Source organism: Amaranthus tricolor, chromosome 15 (assembly GCF_026212465.1).
Source record: "Amaranthus tricolor cultivar Red isolate AtriRed21 chromosome 15, ASM2621246v1, whole genome shotgun sequence".
Taxonomy (NCBI): domain Eukaryota; kingdom Viridiplantae; phylum Streptophyta; class Magnoliopsida; order Caryophyllales; family Amaranthaceae; genus Amaranthus; species Amaranthus tricolor.
Genome location: NC_080061.1, coordinates 13,774,691 through 13,788,651, shown reverse-complemented (window position 1 = coordinate 13,788,651; position 13,961 = coordinate 13,774,691). Strand labels below are relative to the sequence as shown.

At 26.4% G+C, this 13,961-nt stretch overlaps 2 protein-coding genes across 2 annotated transcripts; both read right to left on the bottom strand.

Moving 5' to 3' along the window:
* Positions 1-291: 291 nt before the first annotated feature.
* Positions 292-7,857, bottom strand: LOC130800692 (methylesterase 17-like). Its single transcript, XM_057664286.1, has 4 exons — positions 7,464-7,857; positions 5,977-6,117; positions 1,427-1,561; positions 292-871 (listed from the first exon to the last, which is right to left on the bottom strand). The coding sequence occupies exons 1-4, from the start codon at positions 7,743-7,745 to the stop codon at positions 596-598; spliced, it is 834 nt and encodes a 277-aa protein (XP_057520269.1). The 5' UTR covers positions 7,746-7,857; the 3' UTR covers positions 292-595.
* Positions 7,858-12,484: 4,627 nt separating this feature from the next.
* On the bottom strand, positions 12,485-13,863 carry LOC130801051 (zinc finger BED domain-containing protein RICESLEEPER 2-like). Its single transcript, XM_057664812.1, has 4 exons — positions 13,214-13,863; positions 13,020-13,126; positions 12,848-12,915; positions 12,485-12,772 (listed from the first exon to the last, which is right to left on the bottom strand). Exons 1-4 carry the CDS (start codon positions 13,861-13,863, stop codon positions 12,485-12,487), a joined length of 1,113 nt encoding a protein of 370 aa, XP_057520795.1.
* Between the last annotated feature and the right edge of the window lie 98 nt (positions 13,864-13,961).

Here is a 13,961-nt window from a genome sequence, read left to right as displayed (position 1 = left end):
CATTTTTTTAAAAAAAATATCGTTTTGTTGGGTGAAATTGACGTCAAATATCTTTTATATTTTTTTTTGTTAATTTATGTGTTTTAATTTTTAATTATTTAAAAATACAAGGACCAATGAGATACTGCCACATAGACAACTTAACCTCTCAAATTGGTCAAACCCTCAAACTTAACGGTCAATTCACATTTTCTGTTAAGTGGTAGTCTTTTGTAGAGAAATATATTACATTAGGTAGTTTTTTGCATAAAAGAAATACATAAGGTAGTTTTTTGCAAATAGACCTATAGATAAGATAGTTTCTCATAATTTTTCAAATATATTTGCATATATCACAAATGACTATACAATTACAATCCCATATTCAAATCAATAAAGATGAATTACAAATATGTATAATAGCGATAAAGAAAATTACAAATATAATAAAATAATAATTTGTACCTATAAATTACATGTTCCAAATAGACCTATATTGAGATGAAAATCACAAAGTGAAATGCTTTAAACAATGATTTATAAAGTAAAAACAACAAGCCATGTGAGAATTGTGCTCCAAAGTCCAAAGTAAGAAAAGTGCAAGAAAGGATTAGGATTATAAAGTAGGAAGAGTAGCAACTTTAAGAAGCAAGCCAGAGAGCACAAGTGGGTTAGAGAAAAAAGGGCTATGGTCACTACCAATTGCATAAACTTGTGATGGTGCCCACCTCTTTATCATATTTTCTTGTTGTTCTGGTTTCATAACTCTATCTTGTAACGTCTTGATGTATATACGATCTACATTTTCTGATTCTTTTCTTGCTTCTTCGTATTTTACTTGTGTGAGAACCATTGGGGCCGGTCGCAATAGCAACGATGCTAGTGCGCTGTCCTGTATATAGATGTTGTTTTAGAGGCATGAACAAAGTGAGTATGTGACCACATTCTCAAAGACTTTAATTATAAGAATATAAACTATTTGTATGAGTTCGTTTAGCCACTTTTTTTGAGAAAATATAAAATCTTGTTTCGAGTAAAATATTTGAGATTTTGAAAAATGTTTTTATTAAATTAGGCAAATCTATGAAAATGTATTTATTTATCTTTATTTTATGTTTTTGTTTTATGTTTAAGGGTTACGTCTGTGTGATAAGATGTAGACTTGCGGAGTTAGTTTTAACTTCACTCAGTCCTATTTGTTGCAAAAACTTATTTTGATCTTTCTAGAAATAAGGGACTCTTTGACCATTCGCTTCTTTATGGGTATGAGTTATCACCTTCCTTTCCTCCTTAGACCCTATCCATAGTTTTTCTATGAACGGAATACATTAAATATGATGATGATGTGGTGTAACTTTCTCAAATTAAAGTTGAAACTTTTTTTTAAGTAGGAAAAGCTCATGAATATAATTAGCTGATGATTTTGAGACAGAAGTAATATGTGTACCTCAAGAGGACTCATTTGGTATAAAATTTGTCGTTGTAATTCTTTTTTAATAATGAAACTTGTAGGAGGCTGGTCCATCCCTAATGCAAATCTCAAATCATATGCTTGTCCAAATTCCGATAAATCTGGTACTCCCTATGTCATCAAAATCATAGATAAGTGATTATGAATTTGTGAGAACAAACCATACAATCAACTTTTAGAATCAAGTTGATTTCAAAAGCAACAACTTTCATGACGAGTAAATATATATAACGAGTTATACATACAAAGATGATGAAAGTTTATTCCTAAAAAATAAAATTAATTACATAAATCTAAACAAATCAAAATACAATATTATCGGTAAAAACAGGTTATATATTTCTCAAACATACTTTACATTCATTACTATCTATTTTCGTATGTAAGACTTGTATACACTATTTTAGTGTGCATCAACTTAATAAGAACAAGTATTTTCAATTATTGTATTTGATTGTACTTGTCCAGTAAAATTACTTTTTCAATACTTTAAGGATGACACACCCTAAAATAGTGTAGATCAAATTTATAAAAACTTTCTCTTTACCAATTGATCATTACATTAAACCTTATCCTTTTAAAATTATTTGATGTATGATATGAACTTTTGGTGACATTAACATATACTCCCTTTACCCCTCTCATATTACACTCAAAACAATCAGTGTGAAATTTAGTGGAACAAGTAAACGATAGAAATAAATGATTAAGAATAAGAGACAATAAATTTATGGATTAAATTAAAAGAATATTTTCGGAAGAAAAAATGTGCAGAAGGAGATCAGTAACGAGTATCAACCAAAGAGAATCCATGTCGAAAAGTAGATCTAGTGAAGTAGAAAAAAGAGATACTCCTAGGCGCACAACAATTAATCTCTCTGTGCCATTAAAATTATATTATTATCATTTTCAATTTAATTTACATTATTTTTATTTTTGCATAATAATTCACTACTTTTTTAATTTAATCCATATATTATAATTCTTCTTTAATTTTATCTACATAATTAATTCTCTGTTTATTTATTATTACTACTTTTCTAAAAGTAATCCAATTTCTTTTGGAGGCAAATAAAAAAAACAAAGAGAGTATTTATTATCATATCAAATAAAGCAATTTTTTAATTAAGAGTGGAGTAAATAAAAGGCATATAAATACATAATACTTTTTTTTTCTCTTACAAGTATCAATTAAATATAAGTTCATGACAGCTAATCATTGGGTGTTGATTAAAATTGCGAAAATCTTGGAAATTGTTTATCTTTTGATTGAACCTTAATTCCTGCTAATCAGTTTTTGCTAAATATACAAGTTGATTTTTATTGGAGGAATTAAGACATTAGGTATAGCATTTGACAAAAGATTAAGTTAAAAGTTAAAAATAAATGAGAAAAACTACTATAAATAATTTTTGAATTGAGCTTAAACATCAATTTACTAAATTCATTATTATTTGCTGAACTAAAAAGTCAAAAGTCAAAATAAAAAATCAATTACGAAAATATTCTATTGTGATTATCCAAGTCATAAAAAAATATTTCCCTTGTTTTCATTTGTTCCTCCCATTTTTATTTTATGCAGATCCCAATGTAAATTTAAAAGTCAAATATATATTGAGATGAATCTATCAAAATCTCACATGAATATGTTTTTTCATATAGATTGATGAGAAATAGTTTGACACTAAAATTCATAAATTCTATTTGAGAGGAACATATGAAAACCACTCCCTTCGTTCTTTTTTATCTTTCTTATTTACTTTTTACACAATTTTCAACGCATTTTTTAAACTTTAATATTTCTAAATACGCACTATAAAACATTATAAATAACGTATGATAATAAAGTAAACATTAAAAAGAATTTAAAATGATCATACATGCATATATTATATGTTATATATATCTCTCAAAAATCATATTTAAACGTCTTTCGTTTTGAATGGAAAATTTAAAAAAAACGTAGGGAATAGTATTTTGTTTTTACAGCTAATATTTGCTTGTAATAAGCATAGAATTGACTTTTGAATACTTGTATTAAGAATAAATCAATCTCACCGAATTACGGACGACCATTTTGACCAAATATAAAAGACATAGAGACATAAATGTCAAATAAAATAATAATAATAATTAAATAGCAAAAGGATAATATGATATTGTGCCAGATTTAATAGGATGGTTAGGAGTAGTATGGTCCACATCTATTTCTATGATTGAGCATATGAGTACTTTTCTTTGGAAGTCTAGGCTCTCTAAAGTCTATGGGTATCACTATACACCAATAGTCAATAGATATAATCGCATCTCTCGTAAAATGTTAGACGGTTGTATTACTATAAAATTCTGTGCAATGCCAAATATATATATATATATATATATATATATATATATATATATATATATATATATATATATATATTACTTGATGTAATAATATTTTTTAGTTTATTAGTTTTATAAAATATGTAAATTATTTATTTTTGAAAATGGTAAATCTACAGTATTCAATAAATTCAATCAATAATTTATTTTTTATGGCTCAATATAAGAAAGAATAATTCAACATGAACCAATAAAAGTTTTTCTTCTAACAGGGCTTTTATAAGGATAACATGTGTAATTTTCTAATCTTTTTATTAAATTGTATGATCTAATAAATTCAATTAATAATTTATTTATTTTTAGCTCAATATAAGCAAAAATAATTGAACATCAACCAATGAAATTTTTACAAGCAGGGCTTTCATAAGGATGACATGTGTAATTTTCCTATCTTTTTATTAAATTGTATGATTTTAATTAATTCAAGTACTTATCAATTATCAATCTATTTATGCAATTTCGTCTCAGCTAGTAAATATTAGTCGATAAGCCAATCAGGGAAAATTTGTCTCAACCAGTAAAACAGGATATACAAAAGGCAATAATATTTTAAAATTGCTGATTAAGTTTATTGCGAAAATCATAGTAAATCATCTTTCAATTCGTGTGAATTTATATCAGACAATAAATTACAAAGAATGTAAAATCTCTATCAATATGCATTAAGCCAATAAAAAAAATTAAACAGCAAAATTTTGATAAATTACCATTTGTTAATTTACATCAAAATTATTAGTTTATGTGATGAATTCCAAATACACATGTTTGAAAGCATATTAATGTTATGTAACAAAAATATTAAGTTTGATCATATTGATATACAAATAATTGTTAGCAATTTTATTCCATTAATTATAAAATTCTTTTTGTGTAGATAAGGCTTTTAGAAATTTTATTAATATTTCTTTTTTATTTTAATAAGGTTTTATTGAAAATAAAATATATTTATATGGCTATTATGTTCATCTTAACATATTAATGAAATTTTATAACTATTACGAAATATATTTATAAGTACTGAGGCAAAATTTATCATGAAAAAACAAAGTGGACTAAAGAAGGAAAAAAAGAATCTATAATTATTTTACTTTTACATATGCTTACAAAATTAATATTGTAGTTTAGCTTTATTATTTGACATTGGAAATTGAGAAAATTTATAGAAATGCGAAATCACCAATAGCACGAATAGGAATTAGGAATATTTAAAGAAAACACGTCATACAATTTACCTAGAACATATTATCGTGTGATTCAGAGATTGTCTCACAATTTTCCTTCGAAAAGAACATTCACAAAATATTGAGTCAAACGTTTTTTGGATTTACGTTATTGAAATTTATGTAATATTAGTAACTGATTTAATTCATCAAGAACATATTTGCAAATTATTTTTATTCTTAAAATAAAGAAGTTGACTGTAAAGTATGCTTCATGTATTAAAAGTGACCCTTGTATTTTACTAAAAGCTACTTCCCCTTTTTTTTAATATTTTTTTCCGTTTAAAGTATTTTATTTTGGAGAAACAAATTTGATTAAAATTTTTAAGACATATATAAATGATAAAAGCTATTCATGTGACATCTCATTAGATTCGTCTTAATGTATACTTATTTATTATAGATTTTTTTTTAATAATTTTTTATGATGCGTATTTAGTGATATTAAAGCTTAACATTTGCTTTGAAAACTGTGCAATAATGAGAAGAAGAAAAAAAAAGAGTATTAGCTTCATTCCTTAATATAATATAATGATGTTTCCGTTTGACATTTTGAATCGTTTTATTTATTATTTCGCTAAAAAAATATTCTATTTATATCATAAATTTTGGAATAATTAACATTTTTTTTCATAATTGTGGTTCTCATCTTTTTTCTACTAATTTTATTTTTATATTATTTAATGATTTTGGTATTTATTTTTCCTTTATCAACTTAATTATTCAATAAAATAATTAAAGTATATTATTTTGTTTCTTTTTATTAGCATTATTGTCATCTTATTTTATATCCATTAATTTTATTTTAGTAATGGTTCCAATTTAAAGAAAAAATCTTTTCAAGCAAGATTTGGGTGAAAAAAGAGGAATTGATGGAGATGAAAAAGTAACAAAGATTAAGAGTAAAATGATAAAACTAACATCTTTAAGGTCTTGATCAGAGTGAAAACCCAATTTGAGCATAGTGGCTGCAATATACACAGCAGCTTGTATCTTTTCTGGGAACTTGTGTAAGGCATCTGTCACGTTAATTCCTCCTGCACTATGCCCTACCAATATCACCTGCATTTTAATCTCATCCATTACTTAATTGTTTTCTAGTATACTCCTCAAATTATACATAAAAAACTACTGAATTATGATATCATTAATATGTATTTTCTTCATTTTAAATTAGTTGTAAAATTGGTAAAAATGACATTATTTATTTATCATTTTTAATTTAATAAGTTAAAATATAGTGCATTAAATTAATATCAAATTATTATAATTTTTTATTATTTATAATTAGAGATATTAAAAATTAAATTAGTGCATTAAATTGTATAAAAAAAATATTGCAAGTAAAATGAAATGGAGGAAGTAATATGTTGCCTTATTTTGCTCTTTATGTCTATACATGAAACTAATTAAATGATTGTTTTTTCCTGAATTTGATCTAATTTTCCAGAATTTTACAGATGAAACAAAATTTAGATAATCGAAACTTAAATTTTAGAGTAAATCATACTTTCGGTCGAGAAAACTTTTTTTTTGATAAAAATACAAAAACACAAGCATCAATTTTCATTTACGAAGACTTATTTCTCATAAAAATAATATATTATTATTTTAGATTAAAATACTAGAGCTTAACATATTTGATAAGGACTAGTTAGGATTATGTAAGGTGTTCAACTGCATATTCTCTAAAAACTAAAATACCTCGTATATAAAAAATCATATTAGATAATATATTATAATAAGGTAGTGTAATTACTAGTTAGAATTTTACTTAACATATCAATAGTCACATGATCAAATTTTATTGATTATACTTTTTTGGTATTTTCTTTTATTTTTTTCAAAAATAATATTTTAACTCTTAAATATCTTCTCTTATATTTGTCATTTAATTATCATCCATTCATCGATCATTAACTTATAACTCTTTTTTTTCCATTCTTTCTTTGACATTGGATATTGAATTTTTAACTATTTAATTTAAGTTATTTTTATAAAATCATCTTTAATGTAATTAGAAATTCTATTGAGTTTTCATTTAACTATAATACTTAAAAATAAAAAAATGTTGATTTTTTATTTTATTTTGAAATTTTTTTAAAATAATTATGAAGGACTTAAATTTAGAAAATTCATGAAAAAAACACACTCTTGAAACATTTTGATCCGCCCTCAATATTTAGTGTCACGTTTAGCCTATTTAAACTTTTCATGTAATTGTTTTTTTAGCATAAATTAAATGTGACGGAATAATTGTAATATAAATAATAAATAACATATGATTTCCTTTGAGATAGCTATATTGAATATAAACACAGGATCTTAATTTTTTCAACACCAGATTTTGAAAGAGAAAGAGAAGAATCCGAAAATTGAGGAGCAAGTAATGAAAAGACAAATATAACCTTTTTATGATTGGGAAGAGAAGCCAGGAGATTAAGAAGTGGGTGGTTGTAGTCATTAAAGGAGACGACTGAGTCAGGATGGGATGAGTCTATACCCGAAGCTTTGAGGTCAATACAGGTGACCGAACAGCCCGATGTCTCCAAGAGTGCTCGAACTTTGTACCAACACCAACCTCCATGGCTAACACCATGAACTAAGATGAAATGAGGAGATGATGAGGTGTCTATACCTATATTTGACATTTTATTACGAGTATTATTTTCTAAAACTTGTTCACCCATAGGAAATAGGAAATAGGAAATAGGAATTAGGATGACAAATAAGAAAGTGGACTGTTTATTATTAATAAATTGTTTGATTGTTAGCCGTAGGATGGGAAATGCTAGCTAGCTTGCTTTTAGCTTCATAAAACTCGTGTATTAATAGGCAACCGGCCAGAACCTACTCTACGTAACTACTTTCTATGGACTACTCTATAACTAAATTAAAGGGCATTACTATTTGTCGCCACTCTTTTTATTTTATCGCCACCCCTATTCCTAACAAAATTATAAATTTGCCCCTGAACTTTAAAAATTTACAAATTTGCTATTGGAGTTAATAACAACATTAAAATAAAATAATTTATTACAACATTTATTTAAATAACAATAACTTAAAAATAAATTAATTAAAAAAAATTTCAAAAAAAAAAAAAAAATTTAGTACCAGTCGCACAAAAAGTGCGACTCGACCTAGCTACAGTCGCACTTTTTGTGCGACTAGTATTTTTTTTTAATTTTTGTATATTATTTTTATTTATATTATTATTGTTATTATTATTATTTTGTTATTATAATAATTATTATTTTTGTAATTATTATTATTATTATTATTATTATTATTATTATTATTATTATTATTATTATTATTATTATTATTATTGTGGTTGTTATTATTATTATTAAATAATTATTTTTATTTTAATTATTATATTTAATTTATTTTTTAAATGTTATTATTATTATTATTATTATTATTATTATTATTATTATTATTATTATTATTATTATTATTATTTAAATTAATTAATTAAACAAAAGAAATTTTATAAGTCGAAATTCAAAAAAAAAGAAATACCAGTTTCACGCGACTGTACCTAGTTCGAGTCGCACGCGACTGTACCTAGGTCGAGACAGTCGCACGTTTTGTGCAACTCGACCTAGGTGCAGTGTCACTTTTTGTGCGACTGGTATTATTTTTTTATTTTTTTAAAAAAATAATTTTATTAATTTTATTTATATTATTATTGTTATTATTATTATTGTTATTATTATTATTATTATTATTATTATTATTATTATTATTAGTATTATTATTATTATTATTATTATTATTATTATTATTATTATTATTATTATTATTATTATTATTTTTGTTATTATTATTATTATTATTATTATTATTATTATTATTATTATTATTATTATTATTATTATTATTATTATTATTATTATTACTATTATTATTATTGTTATTATTATTATTATTATAATAATTATTATTATTATTATTATTATTATTATTATTATTATTATTATTATTATTATTATTATTATTATTATTATTATAAATAAGAAATTTGTAGGGAGTGGCAAAATTGTAATTTTTTAAAATCAAGGGCAAATTCGTAATTTTATTTGGAGGGGGTGTCGATAAAATGAAAAGGGGTGGCGAAATTAGTAACTCCCTTTATTTATGTTATATACTCAATTCTTTACTCCTTTTATAATCAACATAAAATTAATACTCCCTCCTATTCACCTTAAGAGTCTCGTTTGACTTTTTACTGATTTTAAGAAGAGTCAAAAGTGGGACTCTAAGGGTAGGAAAGTGAGTGGTATTATGGGTTTTTTAATGTAAGGAAGGAAAATTAGTATGGGTAATGAAGGGAATAATTGAAAATAAGATAAAGTTACTAAGGGCATAAAAGTCAAAAACCCATACCAAAAATAGAAATAGGACAATTAAGGTGACTTGACCATAAAAGGAAATGGGACACATAAGTTGAATAGGAGGGAGCAAGATTTAGTAAAATTAAAAATTAAATTGGAGAATAAGATAAAAAAAAAATAAGTGAGAGATAGAAGTTTATGGATAATATTAAGGAAAAATTGTATTTAAAATGCTAACGTTTAGCCTATCGGTAAATAAAGAGCTAACCTTTAATTTATCTTTTAAAGGGCTAACTTTTAATTTCAATTTACAACCAAAGTGAAAAATTAATGGCAACCGGGTAAACCGTTGTTTGCTTTGATTAAACAGTTTATCCCTCCATTTACTCCTAACTTCGAAAGTTACTATATTTTCATCCAACTTCAACCTCTCTCGTACAAGTGTACTGTTCAACCCATTTTAAGCATTCAATCTCTCGTACTCATCATTGGCTTCTTCGCTCTAAATTGCTCAAGATCTCTTGCTTACTTCATCTACCACGTTTTTCTCTTTTCTTTTGCCAGAAAATTTTCATTTTACAAGTAAGTGTTTGTTTTTAATTGTTAAATTAGCCATTGCAATGTTAGTTTAAAGCTTCAAATAGTAGTAGAAAAAACCACATTTGCTGCGCAATATATACTATGGTTTTACAAAGACGTAGCATAAAATAATTAAGCAAAAAATATAATTGAGTATATACTGCGGTTTTTCATTGCCCGCAACAAATAACTTTACAACACATGACTATATATTGCGGTTCCTACTGAACCGCAGCAAGTAATCCTCTAAATACTCCGGTTCTCTTTTGCCCGCAGCATAAAGTCTTTTTTCCTTAACAAAAACCTGTCTTTTAACATTCATAAACCCACGAAGAATTTTCATAAACCCACACACAACTACTATTTCATAAACCCATGAATAGTTCATCTTCTTTTTATTTATCTTCTTCTTCTTGTTTCATAAACCCTTTGAAACCCACGTCATCTGCTACTCTCATCTTCAAACTTGCTCTCTATACTGCTGTACTGTTCACGAATCTTTAAGCATTTGCTCTACTGTTCAAAACCCTTTGAAACCTTTAAGTAGTTGGTCTTGTTCATCTTCAAAACCCACGAAATTAAGGTATAATTTCTCTTTTTTATTTGTTAAACCTTTAAGTTTCGCAAGCTATTTAAAAAACTCGAAATTTAGTGCAAATTTTTTTATACTAATTTTGTTTTTGTTTTTCATTGTAGATTACATAACCCACGAAAACAAGGTAATTTCTATTTATTTTGTTAATTTGCAAGTTCATATCTTTATTGTTTTACTTGTAATTTAATAATTTAGTGCTAAAGATATCAATTATTTGTGAATTTTACATTTTTCAAGTTTATGTTATTAATTTGTTAATTATTCATGTATTTTGTTAAAAATGTGGTTTGTTGTTATACTTATATCTTTAATTATTAGAATTAGAATACATATATTTTGTTAATTTGCAAGTTCATACCTTTAAATGATTTAATTTTATTATTTATATTTTGAATATGATTTTATTTACAATTTAGTGCTTAATATTAAAGTATGAAGTATAGAATTAGAATAAGTTTGGTTATATAGAATTAGAATATGAAGTATATGAAGTATGACGTATGCAATGTTAATTATTCTAAATGATTTTAGTTTTGGAATACAATAATGCAATGCTTATATAGAATTAGAATATGAAGTATGTATATTTAGGGTCAAATAGATTTGGTATAAATAATTGTATATTTTTAGGGTTAAATATATTTGCTATAAATAAGTATATATGTTAAAATGTGATTATTAATTTTATGTTGAATTAATTAATCACACATAAAATGACAAAAGGTCGTTCTTGGATGTATGGAAGCATTGAATCGTCAGAATTTATTGATGGCGTATTAGAATTTTATAGTATTGTCATTGAACATCAAGTTAGGATGTAGGGAGTTGGTTTTATTGCCCATGTGTCAAGTGTGGCAATGTATCAAAGGTAGATAATGTTAATATCCTTAGGAAGCACATACTTTGACCTAGCTTTAGGTCTCAATATCATGTTTGGGTTTGGCATGGTGAGGAGGGAGTTTATAAGAAAAAAGTGTTGTTGAGGATGTCAATAATGTGGATGTCAATGAGGATGTAGTAAATCACCTTGATGGGTATGAGACAGATGAAGAGAATGTCGATGAAGATGTAGATCGTGTTTATGAGATGATGGAGGGAGTCGAGGATGAGTTAGGAAAACGTCCTCGTGTTTTTGACTTGTTGACAGAGGCTTCTCAAAAGCCTTTGTACCCTGGATGTATCAAAGTTCAATGGGACACTAGTTTCACAATGTTATTAGAAGCATTAGGTGAGATGCTTCCTGAGGGAAATGAACTTCCAAACTCGACATATTATGCCAAAAAGCTCATGTGTCTTTTCGGCTTAAAGTACCAGAAGATTTATGCGTATCCGAATGATTGTGTACTATAACTAGAACTGGAAAAACGGTTGGTCAGTCAGGTTTTGTGTCTGATCAATTTTGGTCGGGTCATTTTTGGGTCGGGTTAGTTTCGGGTCAAGTCAGTTTCAGGTCAGATCACTTCGGGTTTCGGGCGGGTTCGGATTGACCCAACGGGTTACCATAAAACATTAAAATATCCAATTGACTAATTCAACATAAAAAAAAGTCTAAAATGCATCATACTACAAAAAAAAATATCCAAATGAATCAACTCAAACATACAACGATCTAAATATTAAAAGTATAAAAGTAAGAACATGTTAAATAGCAAATTGTTCAAACACTTCATCTTCATTTTGATTTTCTTCTTCGCCTTCATCTTCATCTTCATCTTCATCTTCTAAATCTTTGTTAGCTTCTTCCTTAGGCACTGGTTGAAGATCAACCTCTAATCCATTTTCAAGTGGATCTATCAACATAAAACAAATTCACAAAATTAATTATAGTTTTAACGAATTGAAGGTCATATTATTTGCATTCAAAACTCAAATAAATGATAAATTTACCTTCTTTTACATTATAACCAAATAGCTAACTACGACTAGTAATTAAACCCTCAGCAGTATCCGGTTGAAGAGAAGCTCTATACTTAGTAAGCACTCTACCTCCTAAGCGAAAAGGTGACTGGGATGCAACAGTAGTAATTGGAATGACTAATAAATCTCTTGACATACGCGCAACCTGGGGATGTCGAGTTTCATTTGTTTTCCACCATTGCAGTACATCTAGTGCAAGATGATGATCAAGCCTAGACTCCTCAAGATAAATATCTAATTCTGACAAATTTTCACTAGTCCCTCTAGCAAAAGATGAAAATCCCTGTTAAAGTACTAGTAATTAGAAGGTTAAAATAATAATAATATAATTATAAAAAACTTCAAAAAAAATACTTACAGGAAGATCATCATCCACGACTTTACTACTAGCTTCATGGCCATAGGGAGTATCATTCCTTACATACTCTGCAAATAAATCATAGAGTTTTTCTTTGACTTCGTTGGCTTTCCACGACCCATTTTGAGGATCCAAGTGTTCAAAACATATTTGATCAATTGAAATTTATAACGAGGATCCATCATGGCAGCAAAAGAAAGAACAACACTATAATTTTCCCAATATTTATCAAATTTATTTTTCATATTCTTTGCCATATCTTTTAAAAACTCATCTTCACTATCAGAATATTTTACCAACAAACATTCAATTCTCCACACACTTTTCAAGTACAAGTTGGCCGTTAGATAATTTCTCCTCGAAAACTATTTTGTTATATCATCAAAAGGTTTTAAAAGTGCAACAATTTCTTTAACCTTTGACCAATCATCATGTGTAGGAATATTAGAAAGATCTTTGTCAATTCTTTTTAGGTTTTCATAACAAGGACAATAAATCAATGCCCTTTCAAGCATCCTATAGGTAGAATTCCATCGTATAGGACAATCCAACCACAACCTTTTAGAAATACTAACACCAATACCAATTGCACACTCCCTCAACTTTTCTTTTCGTACTTTAAAACCATTTATATACTTAACCAAGGTATTACTTGTTTTTATTTCATCTCCAATGACCTTCAAACCATCTTGAACAATAAAGTTCAAAATATGAGCACCACAATGAACATGAAAATAATCACCATAAGCAAGCAATGGATTATACACACTTAGACTATTAACAAGCAATTTTTGCATATTATCATTGTACTTAGCATTGTCTAATGTGATAGAGAACACCTTTTGTTGAAACTTCCATTCTTTTATAAGTGCAATTAACCTCTCATGTATCATGTTGGCATTATGAGGAGGGGAGACATGACAAAAGGCAATAATCTTATAGTGTAACTTCCAATCATCATCAATATAATGTGCAGTAAATGAAAGATAACCCTCATCCACAATCAAATGCCACATATCAGTAGTTCAGCAAAAATTTGAAGACATCCCAATGCTCATTTTTTTTTTTCAACTTAAGTTTTTCATTTTTATGGACTTTTAAGCAATACTTCTTA